The sequence below is a fragment of the Oryx dammah genome, unplaced genomic scaffold (assembly GCF_014754425.2).
Source record: "Oryx dammah isolate SB20612 unplaced genomic scaffold, SCBI_Odam_1.1 HiC_scaffold_15, whole genome shotgun sequence".
NCBI classification, from domain to species: domain Eukaryota; kingdom Metazoa; phylum Chordata; class Mammalia; order Artiodactyla; family Bovidae; genus Oryx; species Oryx dammah.
Genome location: NW_024070199.1, coordinates 39,747,554 through 39,765,286, shown reverse-complemented (window position 1 = coordinate 39,765,286; position 17,733 = coordinate 39,747,554). Strand labels below are relative to the sequence as shown.

Sequence of the window (17,733 nt, the reverse complement as noted above, 5' to 3'; positions counted from 1 at the left end):
ATTCTTGCTTCCTTTCTGAACTTAGGAGGAAAGCGTTTAGTCTTTCACAATTAAATATAATGTTGGCTACAATTTTCCCATAGATGTCCTTCATCAATTTGAAGAAATTCCCTTTTATTCCAGGTTTGCTGAGAAGTTGTGTTGTCATGGATGTTGTTGTGTCAAAAGACCTTTCTGTGTCGATTGAGATGATCGTATATTTGTCCTTTTTTTAGTCTACTAATATGACGCATTATATTAATTGAGTTTTTTAACGTTAAATCAGTTTTGCATTCTTGGGATAAACCCTACTTCATCAAGATACATTATCCTGTTTGTATATTGCTGACTTCAATTTGATAAAAACTATAGTAAGAATTTTGCATTCATCATAAGGGATATCAGTCTCTAGTTTTCTTTTTTTGTTATTTTATTCATTTTATTTTTTCGGTTGTGCTGGGTCTTCATTGCTGCATGAGGGCTTTCTCTAGTTGCAGCCAGTGGGGGCTACTCTTCGTTGTGGAACGTAGGCTTCTCATTGCAGTGGCTTCCCTTGTTGCAGAGCACAGGCTCTAAGGCTCAGTAGTTGTGGCATAAGGGCACAATTGCTCTGAGGCACATAGAATCGTCCTGGACCATGGATCAAACATTTGTCCCCTGAATTGGCAGGCAGACTCCCACCCACTGTACCACCAGGGAAGTCCCCAATTTTCTTTTATTGTAATATTTTTGTCCAGTTTCAGCATCAGAAGAAAAAGAAGAAAAGGTCTGTATAGTCAAAGCTATGGTTTTTCCAGTAGTCATGTATGGATGTGAGAGTTGGATCATCAAGAAGGCTGAGCACCAAAGAATTGAAGCTTTTGAACTGTGGTGTTGGAGAAGACTCTTGAGAGTTCAAGGAGATGGAACCAGTCAATCCTAAAGGAAATCAACTGTGAAGATTCACTGGAAGGACTGATGCTGAAACTGAAGCTCCAATAATTAGGGCACCTGATGTGAAGAGGCGACTCATTGGAAAAGACCCTGATGCCGGGAAAGACTGAAGGCAGGAAGAGAAGGGGACAACAGAGGATGAGATGGTTCGGTAGCATCATCGACTCAAAGAACATGAGTTTGAGCAAACTCCAAGAGATGGCAAAGGACCGAGAAGCCTCGTATGCTGCAGTTCATGGGGTCACAAAGAGTCAAACAAAACTGAGTGACTGAAGAACAGCAATATGACTGTGTAAATTTGTTAAAACTTGTCAAAATGAGGTTCCCAAGTTGATGCATCTTATTGTATATACTCAGTCTCAATGAAGCTTTTTTGCCCCTGGCTTGAGGATGGTTAAACCGATAATGGGATAGACTGTGGGGGACATTTCCTTGGTTTTAGCTGTTAGGGGAAGGAGGGAAGGAGAAAAATTGGGAGTGGATTGTATTACGACGAGAAAAGAGGCACTGTTGACATTACCTCTGATGAGGGTTCCCTCTTTTTTTTGGCCATGCGGCCAATCTAACTTTAGCTGCCCTTAAGGTCCCCTGGAACAAATCATTGACCCAGTGAGTCTTAATAATTCATCGCCTTACTTTCAAGTCACAGTTTAACTTGGTACCTCTAAAAAAGTTATAAACACTAGTTTTTAGTTCGGGTGACTTAAGGCCACAGCAGAACCAGGAACTGATGAACTGAGAAGACAAACAACAGCCTGTCTCCTCCCCGCCGCCCCTGCACCAACAGCCTGGAAAGTTTGTGAGAGCAAGAGGCCTCCGCTCCTGGGCCCCTGCAGAGTCCTACCCCATGGCCTTCAATGACCTCCTGCTGCAGGTGGGGGGCGTCGGCCGCTTCCAGAAGATCCAGCTGATTCTGTTGACTCTGCCCCTGCTCCTGACGTTTTTGCACAACACCCTGCAGAACTTCACCGCCGCCATCCCCACCCACCACTGCCGCCCACCTGCCGACACCAACCTCAGCGAGGACGGGGACCTGGAGGCCTGGCTGCCCCGGGATGGGCAGGGGCGGCCCGAGTCCTGCCTCCTCTTCACCTCCCCCCAGCGCGGACCGCCCTTTCCCAATGGCACAGAGACCAACGGCACAGGGGCCACAGAGCCCTGCCCCCATGGCTGGATCTACGACAACAGCACCTTCCCTTCCACCATCGTCACTGAGGTGAGAAGCCCTGGGCCCCCAGCTCCTCCTCCCAACCCCTGCGTCCCCATCTTACCATCCCCACACATACTCACACACACGCAGAGACACACACGCACAGACTGTGCGAACCTGACCTGAATTTGTCCAAAGACCCTGGAGCTATGAAGCATTCTGCCCAAAATGCAGGACAGAGAACAGGGGTTGGAATTGAGGTCTTCTTGGTAGAAAAGATTATGGAGCGCCTTGCAGAAGGCTGTTCCCTGCCCCTCCAACCTCCCCCAGAGAGAGAGAGATACTGCTGCTGGAGTTCAATAGTCCACTTTGGTTACCCTGAGAGTAGGAAGGTGTGGGAGTGGTACAGAGAGGTGGAGAAAGGAGGCAAGCAGAGAGTGGAGGGCAAAGAGAATATTCCTGAGCAGGGGATTCTGGGCTTAGAGTCCTAGAGACAAAAACAATTTCCTGACTTCATCTAGAAATAGCTCTCGGCAGCTGGGGCCAGGAGATGGAGAGCAGCCAAGGAACTAAGATGGGAAAGAGAACAGGGTTATGGGGAGGGGGAGGGTCCTTTCATCTCTAGTGATTTAACACCCCTCCCCCGAAACACACACAGCCAATTGTAGAGTCTCCCTGGCCTGCTAAATGGTTCATCCGGCTGAATTCTGCACTCTGTAGCTGTCGCATGGATCGTGCTCTTAACATCTGTTCTAGTCAATGGTCTTTTGGTTGCAAGAAAGAGAGGCTCTCTCCAGTCAGCTCATGAGGAAAGGGATCTCAGGAAATCCAAGGGCAGGAAACAAAGCGTGTCCAGGCTTCATGGCAACTGGAACCAGGGACTGGAGCACCAGAGGCATCACTATACACTCACTCTATGACTCTCCTCCTCAACCCATTTCATCTGTGTGCTCCTCTCACAAGACGACTGCTGATCCCAGCTCTGACCCATTACCTCTCAGATTTAGGGCCCACCACCAACCGAAGAGGCTTCCCAGATAACATTAGTGGTAAAGAATCTGCTGCCAATGCAGGAGACATAAGAGGTGCAGGTTCAATCCCTGGATTGGGAAGATCCCCTGGAGAAGGGCATGGCAACATGGCAACTCCAGTATTCTTGCCTGAAGAATCCGCATGGACAAAGGAGCCTGGGGGCCTACAGTCCATGGGGTCGCAAAGAGTCACACGAACGCACCAGCCAGAACATTTCTGTAAATCTTAATTCAAATTCTTAGAAAAGGCTCTGATTGGCTCAACCCAACACATTGATGAGTAGCCCCCGTCACAATCCTGCAATTGGCTCAGGTGTCTACATTTAATCTAATCATCACACCAAGGGGCAAATAGTGGGATTATGTGGCCCATTGCCTGGTAATCAGGGCTGTGCAGAAAAGATGACTTGAGACGGGGCTGTGGGTGAACACAATCTCCAGACCTGCCTGATGTGGCATCAGTCTGAAAGTGGTAGGAGTTAAGCCATACTTCCCACTAGCCAGACCCAAGACACAGAAGCAGAAGGTGAGTAAGGATGGCTAGTCCTCCTCCCTCTGAGCGTCATAAGACATCTCCTCCTGGCATGGTTGAGGGGGAACACCTTCCTTATTCTCCAGCCTCCACTCAAATTCTAAGACATCCTCCTCTGCCTACCTTAACTTGTATGCTATCAATCCCTCCAATTCTGCTTTTCCATTTCCCTTCTTAAAACTCTGCACCCTGCTTTCCAAGTTCGACAATACTCCAGGAACTATTAATATCAACCTTGCTGTTGTTCTGTTCAAAACAGCAGGCAGTGTGATCAGAAGCTCAAATTTCTTTGGATTCCTTGCCATCTGGAGCAAAGAATCTGGGTGAGTGAGCACCTTAGCTTTCCTTCTAAATGGAGTTAGTAGTCATCATCAGTTTCGGTGACTGACAAAGCCAGATGCCCACAATTTTCCTGAGTTGTGGGGAAAGGCCAAGAATAATCCAGTCCTCTTCCAACAGGTTCTGTGTGTGGGACCAACGTCCACAATATTTTAATGAACACAACCAGGATAACTCTTCCTTGGGCCAATAATGCCAAAGGCTGCACCAGAAAACACTTCATTAGGATAATAACCAGATTACATGTATAGCCCTGTGTGAAGCTGAGCCTTTTCAATGAAGCAAATGAAATAGCTCACAAGTTATCAAGGGTTGCTTAAGCAAGAAGATTAGTCTCAATGAAGATGCTCCACCCAGGCCATGTGGCTGTATCTAGTAGGCACAGCAGCACAGGTCACCTGAAGAAGACAAGTCCCAGCTTGCCCCTTGGAAAGAACTCCCAAAGGGCCCTGTATCCCAAAGGGACACTTCATCCCTCTGAATGCAAAGCAAAAAAAAAAAAAAAATAGTATAAGAAATAAGATGCTAGCTTTGGGTTATAATAATTAAAAAAAAAAAAAACTACCTGAGCTCTTCTCCTTATTTTCTTTTTTAATATTTATTTATTTATTTAGCCAAGTCAGGTCTTAGTTGCATCATGCGAGATCTTTCTTTGCAGCACACAGACTTTCTAGTTGTGGCAAGGAGGCGTCAATATTTGTGGCACACTGGCTGAGTTGCTCCGAGACAAGTGGGATCTTAGCTTCCCGACCAGGAATCCAATGTGCATCCCCTGCATTGCAAGGTGGATTCTTAACCACTGGACCACCAGGGAAGTCCCCTCCTATTTCCTTCTGAATTAAAATATCCTGAGTATGTTCCTTGGAAGAAAAGTTATGACCAGCCTAGAGAGCATATTAAAAAGCAGAGACATTACTTTCCCAAACAAAGGACCGTCTAGTCAAAGCTATGGTTTTTCCAGTAGTCATGTATGGATGTGAGAGTTGGACTATATAGAAAGCTGAGTGATGAAGAATTGATGCTTTTGAACTATGGTGTTGCAGAAGACTCTTGAGAGTCCCTTGGATAGCAAGGAGATCCAATCAGTCCATTCTAAAGGAAATCAGTCCTTAATATTCATTGGAAGGACTGATGCTGAAGCCGAAACTCCAATACTTTGGCTACTTGATGCGAAGAAATGACTCATTTGAAAAGTCCCTGATGCTGGGAAAGATTGAAGGCGAGAGGAGGAGGGGACAACAAAGGATGAGATGGTTGATGGCATCACCAACTCAACGGACATGAGTCTGAGTAAACTCTGGGAGTTGGTGATGGCCTGGGGTGCTGCAGTCCATGGGGTTGCAAAGAGTCGGACACGACTGAGTGACTGAACTGAACTAAATAACTGGCAGCTTCTATCTGAACTGTATGAGTCAGGACTCCTGTTTGCTAGTGGCTGCAATTCAACTCAAACTAATCTGAGCATGAGAAGAGGGTATAAAGGTTCCCATAACCCAACCACAAGACAAACAAAGGCGGAGCTGGCTCTAGGGGCCAGGGGAACCAGGGCCATGTGTATAAGACCTTTGTTGGTTCTCATCTATTCTCTGCATGATGAGCATGTAACTATGACACAGATGCTTCGTTTAACATGCCCACTGCCCATTCTGGGCTCACTTCTAATAACTGTCTCTCTGCTTCACCTTTTTTAAAGTTTTCTGAATAATTTTATTTATTTACCTTTGACTGTGTTGGGTCTTCGTTGCTGCGCGGACTTTTCTCTGGTTGCAGCAAGCAAGGGCTCCTCTCCAGTTGTGGCGCAAAGGCTTCTCACTGCGGCGGCTTCTCTTGTTGCTGAGCCCAGGTCCTATGGCGCCAGGGCTCCAGGAGCTGCAGCATGCGAGCTCAGTAGCAGTTGCGGCTCCCAGGCTCTAGACCACAGGCTTAATAGTAGTGGCGCACAGGCTTAGTTGTTCCAAGGCACGCGGGGTCTTCCAGGACCCGGGATCAAAGTCATGTCTCCCGCATTGGCAGGCAGATTCTTTATCACCGAACCAGCAGGGAAGGCCTCTCTGCTTCAACTTTGAAAAATTCTAGGAAAGACATTTTCTGACCTGGGTCAGGTGCCCACCCCAGATCCAGTGCCTATAAGGCAAGGGAGGGCCTGAGTTACTATGAATGGCTGGCCGGGGTCCCCCTTTCACTTCTGTTCTGCAGTTGAACAGCAGTTACCATTTCATGGCTCTGCTTCCTGGTCCCATTGCCACTTGTTTTCTCTTCTTCTTTCCCCTGAGGCCAGTCTCACAGCATCTTTCATTTATCACAGGCTTTATCAAGTTAGCAGTGCAGAGCTGTCCTAGGCAGCAATTCTCTGAGCCTCCCTCAAACCCACCACTACCCATTCCTACGCTTTGGTTCCTTAGGGATGAATAAACAACAAGGTCCTGTTGTATAGCGAAGGGAATTATATTCAATATACTGTGATAAACCATAATAGAAAAGAATATGAAAAAGAATATATGTGTGTGTGTAACTGGATCACTTTGCTATACAGCAGAAATGAACACAAATATACTGTGAGGTACAATGTAAATAAGCTTCAACTTTTATATATATATATATAAGCACTGTATCAGTTCAGTTCAGTTCAGTCGCTCAGTCGTGTCTCTTTGCGACCCCATGAATCGCAGCATGCCAGGCCTCCCTGTCCAGCACCAACTCCCAGAGTTTACTCAAATATATCTATATGTGTGTGTGTGTGTGTGTGTGTGTGTGTGTGTGTGTGTATGAGGCCCAGGAGCACACAGAGGTATATGATCCTCAAGAGTCTCAGGTGTACATGAAGAAAATGTATATAGTAAAAGTCTATGCTCACCCTAAGGTGATATAACCCCTTGCACTGTTGCTTTTACAGAAGACAAGTGCCTTAGGGCAAAGCAGAGGCAGAGAAATTCTTTCTGACTACATATTCCATATTCATTTATCAGTTTCTATTCTGAACTACACCCAGATTTCATCACCAGGCTGCATACAAATTTTGTTCTCTTCTCACTCCTCTGACTTCTTTTGTTATTTGACAAATCCTTATTTTGCCATTTTCTCTAAAATTGATACATCTATTTTTTTTAATTTTATTGAAGTACAGTTGATTTCCCTGGAGAAGGAGATGGCAACACACTCCAGTATTCTTGCCTGGAGGGTTCCATGGACAGAGAAGCCTGGCAGGGTACAGTCCACGGGATCGCCAAGGGTCAGACACAACTGAGCAACTATCACTCACAGTTGATTTACAATGTACTTCATAGTGCACTTGTGTTCATTTCTGCTATATAACACAGTGATCCAGTTACACACATATATATATATTCTTTTTCATATTCTTTCGTTACACTTTATCACAGGATATTGAATATAGTTCCCCATGCTATCCAGCAGGACCTTGTTGTTTATCCATCCTGTATACAATAGTCTGCGTCTGCTAATCCCACACTCCTAATCCTCCCCTCCTCCAGCACTTCTCTGACTTCTCTCTTCTTTCCTACACCCTCTTGCTTCTCATCGTTCCATTCCTCAGTTCCCGTCTATCTTATTCCTAACTCCTCTCTACAATGCTTCTCCATCTCCACGGTCATATTCTATTCACAAGTTTCCAATAAGGACTATTAAAATGAAGTCCCAGTTTGACAAAGCCCTAAAGTCTTTTTAAAATAAAAGTTATATCAGATAACACATAGAATTACAGAAGAGTAGTTATTTGAATAAAACAGCAAAAAAAGTTCATTGCTTTTTTTCACTTTTCATTTTATATTTCAGTTCAGTTGCTCAGTCGTGTCCGACTCTTTGCGACCCCATGAATCGAAGCAAACCAGGCCTCCCTGTCCATCACCAACTCCCGGAGTTCACCCAAACCCATGTCCACTGAGTCAGTGATGCCATCCAACCATCTCATCCTCTGTCGTCCCCTTCTCTTCCTGTCCTCAATCTTTCCCAGCATCACAGTCTTTTCAAATGGATCGGCTCTTCACATCAAGTGGCCAAAGTATTGGAGTTTCAGTTTCAACATCAGTCCTTCCAATGAACCCCCAGGACTGATCTCCTTTAGGATGAACTGGTTGGATCTCCTTGCAGTCCAAGGGACTCTTGAGAGTCTTCTCCAACACCACAGTTCAAAAGCATCAATTCTTCAGTGCTCAGCTTTCTTCATAGTCCAACTCTCACATCCATACATGACCACAGGAAAAACCATAGCTTTGACCAGATGGACCTTTGTTGGCAAAGTAATGTCTTTGCTTTTTAATATGCTGTCCAGGTTGGTCATAACTTTCCTTCCAAGGAGTAAGCGTCTTTTAATTTCATGGCTGTAATCACCATCTACAGTGATTTTGGAGCCCCAAAAAATAAAGTCAGCCACTGTTACCACTGTTTTCCCATCTATTTGTCATGAAGTGATTGGACCGGATGCCATGATCTTAGTTTTCTGAATGTTGAGCTTTAAGCCAGCTTTTTCACTCTCCTCTTTCACTTTCATCAAGAGGCTCTAGTTCTTCACTTTCTGCCATAAGGGTGGTGTCATCTGCATATCTGAGGTTATTGATATTTCTCCCGGCAATCTTGATTCCAGTTTGTGCTTCCTCCAGCCCAGCATTTCTCATGATGTACTCTGCGTATAGTTAAATAATCAGGGTGACAATATACAGCCTTGATGTAGTCCTTTTCCTATTTGGAACCAGACTGTTGTTCCATGTCTAGTTCTAACTGTTGCTTCCTGACCTGCATACAGGTTTCTCAAGAGGCAGGTCAGGTGGTCTGGTATTCCCATCTCTCTCAGAATTCTCCACAGTTTATTTAGGGCTTCTCAGATGGCTCAGTGGGTAAAGAATCCTCCTGCAATGCAGGAGATGCAGGTTTGTTCCCTGGGTCAGGAAAGTCCCCTGGAGGAGGACATAGTAACCCACTCCAGTATTCTTGCCTGGGGAATCCCATGGACAGAGGAGCCTGGCGGTCTACAGTCCACAGGGCCGCAAAGGGTCAGACATGTCTGCAGCGACTGAGGGTGCATGCATAGCTATTTAACAACCTGTGTTAGTCTCAGCTGTACAGCAAAGTTATTCTGTTATACATATACCTGTATCTATTCTTCTTTAAATTCTTTCCCCCTTTAGGTTGTTGCATAATATTGAGCAGAGTTTCTGTGCTATACAGTAGGTCCTTGTTGATTACCCATTTTAAATATAGCAGTGTGTACATGTCTATCCCAAACTTCCTAATTATCCCTGCCCTCCCCCCTTTCCCCCTGGTAACCATAAGCTCCTCCTCTCAGTCTGTAAGTCTCTTTCCGTTTTGTAAAGAAGTTCATTTGTATCATTTTTTGGTTCACTTGTTCAAATGTATTTGTTCTTTTTTTTTTAGATTCTGCATGTAATTGGCAGAGAGCGATATTTCTCTTACTCTGTCTGAAAGTCCATTGCTCTTTAGAGAAAGTGTTCAAATACCAGCCTCCCAAATTGTATATCATGTGGTGTGTGCACAGGGTATTAATAGTCCCACAGTAATAATTAAATTCACAAATAAGGACGTCTTTCCAATCAAATCAAGATTATCAAACAATTATACCTGAAGGATGAATTCATTTGGATATATATTAATACAACCTAGGGAGCATTCCGTAAACATCCTGGTCATCCCCGTCCCTTTTCCTTTTTCTTTTTTCTGTTAACAAAAGAAATGAGTTTTAAAACTCACTCAAAAGTATACAAAAATTAGCTCTTACTTGTAAAGGAAATGTCACACTCATTTGTCATCTTTACTTAATTTTAAAGGCGTCTGTGAGCAGTATGATTTTTCTGCAGGCTCTAGAGATGTTTTACTCCACCTCGAAATGAAGTACTTTTAAAATGGGAATCTTTTTTCTAATATTCATTAAAAAGAGCAACAAAAGTTAAACTATTAGTTAAGGTATTCAAGTGCTGCTTACACAAGATTGCAAATAACTACACCCTCTCAGACTTGTTTATGGAAAATTAAGGGAAGGATGCAAGGGTATTTCACAGAACCCTAGGTCAAGAACTTGAGCCCAGTCTTATGAGAGACGGCAGTCAGGTGGTTGAGGAGAACCAGGGCACCTGGGCTCTCCATCCCTACCTCTCTGGCACTGTGCTCTCACCCTGATCTCTCTAACTAGGTTCCTCATCCTTCTTCCCCTCAGCTCTCCTCCTCTCCCCCTTCCCCCTCCCCTTTCTCCCCCTACCTCTCTTCCCCTGCTGCTTTTTCTCCTCTCCCACTCTCTGTCGCATGGTTTCTCAACTCCACTTCCACGTTGTTCCACATTTGGCCCTCTCATCCCAGCGTTGCTTCTCTGAGTCCCTTTTCCAAATCTGTAAGAAAAAGAACCAGATTTTTAATTCTATCAGTTTTCTTCAGCTGCACTCAAAGAGGGACAGGTTAAAGAGCCCTGAAAGAGGGTAAGCGATTAGTGCTCTGAAAAAGGGGAGCAGGCTACTCAGTCATTCCCAAAAATATCTCTTACGTGTTTTGAAATCACTTGAATCATTGTCACCAGGAGAAGATGGCAAGAAAGATCGTGTGACTCAGGGAAGCAGGCTCTCCTTATGTGCCAGTCCCAATCCAACATACACAGCCCACCAGGAAGGATGGAGTGGACTGTGGTGGGGCCAGCCTGGCTCTCCTTGACTCCGGTTCTTCCTTCCTCACAGTGGGACCTTGTGTGTACACGCAAGACTTTGCTGCAGTTGAGTCAGTCCATCTTCATGGCAGGAATACTGGTCGGAAGCTTGATGTCTGGGATCATGGCAGACAGGTCAGTGATAAACAAGCCTGAATCAAAGAGCAAAAACATAGCCCCTCTAGGCTGGACACAGAGGGGAGACTGGCAGCCCTGAGAATCCAGAGGGGGACACAGAACTGATCCACCCAAGCCTGACCGTGTCTGGAAGGTCTGTAGGAATCACACAACTGTCCATCAGCACTTTCCAGGTTCACCTCCTTTCAGTTCCTCCTCAAAATACCCTCGTGAAGCCAGCATGAATGTTACCGTTAACTGCATTTTACTAATGAGGACACTGAGGTTCAGGGATGCTAGATAATTTGCCCAAGGTGCCTAGAAGGAACCCAGAAAATTATGTTGTTAATTCTGAGGAGTGGGATTGGAAAGAAGAGAACTTTTCATTCTTTGTTATTATACTGTTTGAACTTTTATGGTAGTTCATTACTTTTGTGATTGTATACTTTTTTTTCCCTGGCTGTGCTGGGTCTTTGTTGCTGCTCAGGGGCTTTTCTCTAGCTGCGGAGAGCAGGGACTACTCTGTGCTGTGAAGCACAGGCACTAGGCACTCGGGTTTGTCATCGCAGCACACAGCCTCAGTAGCCGTGGCGCATGGGCTTAGCTGGTGCGTGGTGTGTGGCATCTTCTTGTACCAAAGATCGAATCCAAGTCCCTGCAGACTTAACAGGCGGATTCCCATCCACTGTGCCAGCAGGGAAGTCCTAAAGTAAATATTTAATGTTTACGTTTTTAAAAAAAGTACAGTCACACAGCTAACAAGTAGAAAAAGCAGGACAGGAATCCAGATTTTCTGACACCCAGAAGAAATTGCTTCCCCCCACTTCTGCCTTGTATGTGATATGTGAGTGTCACAAACACACACACAGACCTGGCAATCAATAACAGTGAGGGAGCAGCCTCAGGTCTGCCATAACTGTGTGCCACAAGAAGGTTATACCACCTCTCTCAAACTTGGCTTGTCCATCTATAAAATGGAGGCTGTGATAAGGGTTAAATTAGTACCTGCAACTCAGTGTTTACCCTAACCCTGACTGTCTTCCAGGCCAGAGACCAGAAAAATAACCATGCGATGAATAATAAGAGGCAGTTTTCTAAAGAATAAAATTTAAGGGTGTACCCATGGCTGATTCTTATTGATATATGGCAGAAACCCACAAAAGTCTATAAAGCAATTATCCTTCAATTAAAAAATAAATAAATTTAAAAAACTTTTAACGGTTTGAAAATACTATGTCACAGCAGATCAAAGACACAAAATCAGCTTTATCATTCATAAAATATAAGCCACAGTCAAATCCATTTTGCAAAAGCATAAACCTTGCATAGGTTTCCCAAAAATAAAAATCCCATAAACCAAGCTCATGGATACAGAGAAGAGACTGTTAGTTGCTAGAGACAGGTGGAGGGGATGGCCAAAATGAGTGAAGAAGGTCAAAAGTTACCAAGTTACAAAATAAGTAAATCATGGGAATGTAGTGTACAGCATGATGACTGTACTTAATAATACTGTATTGCATATCTGAAAGTCACAAAGTGAGATCTTAAGTGTTCTCATCACACACAAAAAAAATTATGGTAACTATATATAGTGATAGATTTTAAGTAGATTTATTGTAGTGCTCATTTCACAATGTATAAATATAGAATCATTATGTTATACACCTGAAACTATTTCACTGCTATATGTCAATAATACATCAATTTAAAAATATATCACAAAAGGCTGTCTCCTAACAGGAATGTTGGTTGTTTCCATCAACCAACAGTCAAAGAATCAACCACACCCCAAAGTAGTGGTTCCCAAACCCTGGAAGCATGTTAAAAATTAGGTTTCTAGCATACCTTCCAGATATGCAATAGGCCGTAAGTGGGGCTCTGGAATCTGGATTGCTTTCCACACACCTCTGTGATTCTGATAAAGCTGTGTGACTCCCTCCACAGAGGTTTGCTGAGATGCATCAGGACCCTGGACAGCAGCAATCCAAGGGGCCTCCCCTAGATGCCTACCTTCACCCAATTATTCTCCACCTCCCATCTCAGCATCTACCCCATGGTCACATGCAGGCAGCCTCACAAGCACCTGTTAGATTGCCCAGGGCATCAAGGATGAGACATCCAGGGACACGGGACAGGGGAGCAAGCAATGCGCTTGCCAGGTTTCCCCTCCTTTCACAGGCTGGGCCGCCTGAAGGTGCTGACCTGGAGCTACCTGCTGTTAGTGGTCTCAGGGACCTGCGCTGCCTTCGCCCTCAACTTCTCAGCCTACTGCGGTTGCCGATTCCTCCTAGGCATGGCTGTGTCGGGTGCCAGCAGCTCGTCTATGATTCTGAGTGAGCAAGAACCCAGGAGGGTCAGCTCATGGGGACTCCTCAATCACAGGGGTGCAGTGAACCAGGGAACCTGATAGATGCAAGCCTCAGCTCCTTCTCTGAGAACCTGTCCCAGCCCATTCTGACCTATCTGGGTCTTTCCTGGAGTAGGTAGTGCCCCAAGAAAAAAAATTAAGATCATGGCCTCTTTGGTGGCTCTGATCACTTGGGGCTGGAATTCATAGGGATTTAGGGATCATTGTTGGAGAAGGCAATGGCACCCCACTCCAGTACTCTTGCCTGGAAAATCCCATGGACGGAGGAGCCTGGTGGGCTGCAGTCCATGGGGTCGCTAAGAGTTGGACACGACTGAGCGACTTCACTTTCACTTTTTACTTTCATGCATTGGAGAAGGAAATGGCAACCCACTCCAGTGTTTTTGCCTGGAGAATCCCAGGGATGGGGGAGCCTGGTGGGCTGCCGTCTCTGGGGTCGCACAGAGTCAGACACGACTGAAGCGACTTAGCAGCAGCAGCAGGGATCATTGTAAGGATGAACTAAGTAAAGACTCAGAGATTGGAGTGGGGTTGCTTAGAGAAGCCAGGGAATCCTTTATTCAACACTTGTTTATTAAATACAATTTCAAAAGGCATTTACTTTGTGTCACATCCAGCACTGTGGATAAACAAATGAACAAGAGGACCCTACCCATGACCTTAAAGAGTTAATAGTAGACTGGGTGAGCTGCCAAGCAGTTACAAATTGATTTACTAAAGGCTAGGATGGGGGCTATCCTGGATGATGTGGGAGTTCAGAAGTGGGGTGTTCAATCAGGACTTGAGGAGCCAGGAAATCACCCCAGAAGTGGTAACATCTAAGCTCAGAACTGCACAAAATGTGAGGCGGAAAGAGAGGAAGTAAAGTTCTTGGGCAGAGTTCTAGACAAAAACAAAAGAATATACAAGTCCCTGAGGCCAGAGTATGACCCCTTGGAGGAAATGAAAGTGCTGCAGAATGGCCTGAGCATAAGGCTCATTCATCTCTATTTCCCAGGTCAAGCAAAGGGCATGGCACAGGATCTTCAACTCTAAATGCTTGTTCAATTAAAACGAGTTGAAGAAGTGCAGTGGGAGCGGCTGTAGGCAGGTCAAAAGAGGTTCGGGAGAAGCAAGGAAATATGAATGTTGAGGTTGCTGACACTGATTAGGAGCATGCATAGGAATTCAGAACCTTCGAGACCATCCCTACACACACACACACACACACACACACACACACACACACACTGAACCTATCTAAATATCATACCATCCTTGCCTTATCCAATGAGGGGCCTAGGGGTGCAGAGTAGGACTGAGCTCACGAGATGAGCCCTTCCACTCCAGTGTGAGGCTCCTCCTCCACCCCCCAAATACACACATATTCACACAACTGACTTCAACCTAAGCTCTGCTCTTCTCCCCAGATCTGGAGTGGTTGCCCATCCATGCCCGTCCAAGTCTGGGCCTCCTATTAGGATTTGTTCCCACCCTAGGCCAGCTCTCCCTGGCTGGCATGGCTTATGCTCTTCCCCACTGGCGCCACCTGCAGCTATTGGTGTCTCTGCCCCTCTTCGTCACCTTCGTCTACTCCAGGTGAGTGGAACCTCAGTGTAGAGTAGAGTGCTCAAAATAAGTCACAGATGGGTATAGCATCTCCTAGAACACCCCTTCCCTACCTCCTTAATATAAGAGCAGAGCAAAGCAAAAAGAATCAATGTCCACACTGTTAGGTGGGGAAGACCGTGGCCAGAAAGGGGTAAGACTTATCCCAGGTCTCCCAAGTAGGCAGGGATAATCCTTGAAGTAGAACCCAGAGCTCCTAACCTCAGCCCAAGATTCTTTTCACCCCTCCCAGCTGTCTTCCCACTCTGGTCTGTGCCTTTCTCAGAAACCCACAACTCTGTCAACTCAGGCTAAATTCATGCCACCCCCAAACCCCACCCACAGGTTCTTCGTAGAGTCTGCCCTCTGGCACTCCTCCTTGGGGAACCTGGACCTCACCCTGAAGGCCCTGCAGAGAGTGGCCCAGATCAATGGGAAGCAAAAAGAGGGCGCCAAGCTGAGTGTGGAGGTGAGACCCCCTCCCAAGACCCTCTGTGATACCCCACCAGGGCTCCACCTGCCCCCACCCCCATTCTAGAACCCAGGTTGTCTGGAGCTTCCCAGGCAGGGGGTGAAGGGAGGGGTCCCCAGGGGAAGCTAAGCATTGAGCCCCATCTATCCAAGCAGCTGCTCCAGAGGAGTCTGCAGAAGAGCCCAGCCCAGCCATCGATGCTGCAGCTGCTGCGCTCCCCTGCTCTCCGTCAGCTCTTCTTCTGTATCACCCCACTGTGGTAGGTCCATCCCCACTCAGGTAAGAGACAGACAAACTGATGGGCAGATAAGCAGACTGAGGAAACAGGACAGCCTGGGCAGGTGGGAGGCTGAGGGAAGCCCCGCCGCCAGTGGGAAAGGACACAGGTACTCTGGAGACTCAGAGGGCTCCCCACCTGCTGAGGGAGAGAGAGAAAGCCCAGCTCTCCCTCATCTCCTGAGCCTGCAGCTCAGCCAAGTGGCACGACTGACCTTGAGAAAAAACAGAGGCAGCCACCCCAAGAAGTCCTGAGCTTCTGGACCTAAGAGTTCTGTATCACAGGCTCTCACATTCTCCTGAAGAAGTCTGCATTCTTCTATTGCCATGTAACAAATTACATACTTAACAGCTTGAAATAGCACACACTTATTATCTCACCATTTCCATGGGTCAGGAATCCAGGGAGAGCTTAGCTGAGTTCTCAGCTTAGGACTTCACATTCCCATCTGGATGCTCAACCCGAGAAGACCACTTCTAAGCTCACCCAGGTTGTTGTTCAGTAGCCCAGTCATGTCCAACTCTTTGTGACTCCATGGACCGCAGCACATGAGGCTCCTCTGTCTTTCACTATCTCCTGGAATTTGCTCAAACTCATGTCCATTGAATCAAAGATGCCATCCAACCATCTCATCCTCTGCCGCCCCCTTCTCCTGCCCTCAATCTTTCCCAGCATCAGGGTCTTTTCCAATGAGTCAGCTGTTGGCATCAAGTGGCCAGAGTATCGGAGTTTCAGCTTCAGCATCAGTCCTTCCAATGAATATTCAGAGTTGATCTCTTTAGGATTGACTGGTTTGATCTCCTTGCTGTCCAAAAGACTCTCAAGAGTCTTCTCCAGCATCACAATTTGAAATCATCGATTTTTCAGCTGTTACCTGAACTAATTTCCTTGCAGTTGTAGGGCTGAGGCTTCTTGATGGCTATCAGCTGGGAGTAAACCTCAGCTTCTAGAGATTGCTCTCAGTTTTTCACAAGGACTTTCCCACCATGGCTGCCCACTTCATCACACCAGCAAGGAGCATGTCTAGAGTGGGTCTGCTAGCAGGGGCCCAACCTGGAGGCTGTCTGCCACTATGTCTTCCTAAATACTATGCAACGTGTCCCTGGCAAGGGGGTCGTTTGCAGTTGACAGGAGTATAACCGTGATCTCACTTGAATTGCACACTTCCATAACTGTTCTGAAGGAAAACTTAGAGGGCGGCAGAGGATAAGATGGTTAGATAGCATCACTGATTCAACAGACATGAATCTGAACCACCTCTGGGAGATAGTGAAGGTACAGGGGAGCCTGATGTGCTGTGGTCCATGGGGGTCACAAAGAGCTGGATGAGTGAGAACACGTGAGCGCGCACGCGCACAAACACACACATGCAGAGCAGGGAACTGGAAGGAAGGGAAGAGGACATGTTGTGAGGTAAAATTATTTTCTCCTAGGTAATTTTTAAACATATGATAGATAACATTTTTTTATAATTAAAGGAAGAATTTATCTGCATTCAAAATATAAAAACTCCACTGAAAGACTGATATAAGGCCTAAAGGAAAGAACAGATAGAGCAGTTTGCCAACTGTAATTACCATGTAGATGTGGCATGCCTATTACTCAAAGCATATCCCTTCTGTTTCTGACCCAGGTTCGTACTCCTTTTCAGCCTTTATGGCATGGTCATGAGTCTGCAGAGTTTTGAGATCAACATCTACCTGGCCCAGGTGTTCTTCACGATTGTGGACCCACCATTTTATTTCCTGGGCTTTTTGGCCACCAAATCACTTGGCCGCAAACGTACCCAAACAGCCTCCTTGCTGTTGTCGGGGGTCTTCATTGTGACCTGTGCAATGATACCCCTGGGTGAGTACCACCCCATTCCAGCTCCCGTCCTGGTCCTTCCCCAAGCGCGGCTCTCAATCTGGCCCAAGTTAGCTACCCAGAGGGTGTGAAAAACTCAAGGCTCCTCCAAATCCTTCCCAGCACGTTATCACCACCTCGTTTCCTTCCAGATCACATATTCCTCCGCATCACGATGGCCGTGATAGGAAAAGGCTGTTTGATTGGCTCCATGAACTGCCTCTTTATGTACATGGGGGAGCTGTACCCCACAGTAATGCGGTGAGTGGGGGTGTTGGGGAGGAGTCCTGGGATGGAACAATCAGGCCCTAGGGCCAGATGGTTTCCAGTCGGAAAGAGCACAAAGGTCAAGCCATTATTTTTTAAGGCAAGAAAGAACAAAACCACACAGAAACTAGAACAAATTAAAGACAAAAAGGAAGATGGTACTAGTAACTCAAAA

The 17,733-nt window shown here is 46.1% G+C and overlaps 1 protein-coding gene across 1 annotated transcript in view; it reads left to right on the top strand.

Moving 5' to 3' along the window:
- The first annotated feature begins 1,634 nt into the window (after positions 1–1,634).
- The window catches only part of LOC120874593 (solute carrier family 22 member 6-like), a 26,905-nt gene continuing 10,806 nt past the window's right edge, over positions 1,635–17,733 (top strand). Inside the window, exons 1-8 of the mRNA XM_040256077.1 lie at positions 1,635–2,128; positions 10,657–10,760; positions 12,921–13,075; positions 14,520–14,688; positions 15,043–15,166; positions 15,325–15,428; positions 17,080–17,294; positions 17,444–17,552. Coding sequence (XP_040112011.1) covers positions 1,760–2,128; positions 10,657–10,760; positions 12,921–13,075; positions 14,520–14,688; positions 15,043–15,166; positions 15,325–15,428; positions 17,080–17,294; positions 17,444–17,552 — 1,349 coding nt within the window. The 5' untranslated portion in view covers positions 1,635–1,759. The remainder of the gene's footprint in view (positions 2,129–10,656; positions 10,761–12,920; positions 13,076–14,519; positions 14,689–15,042; positions 15,167–15,324; positions 15,429–17,079; positions 17,295–17,443; positions 17,553–17,733) is intronic.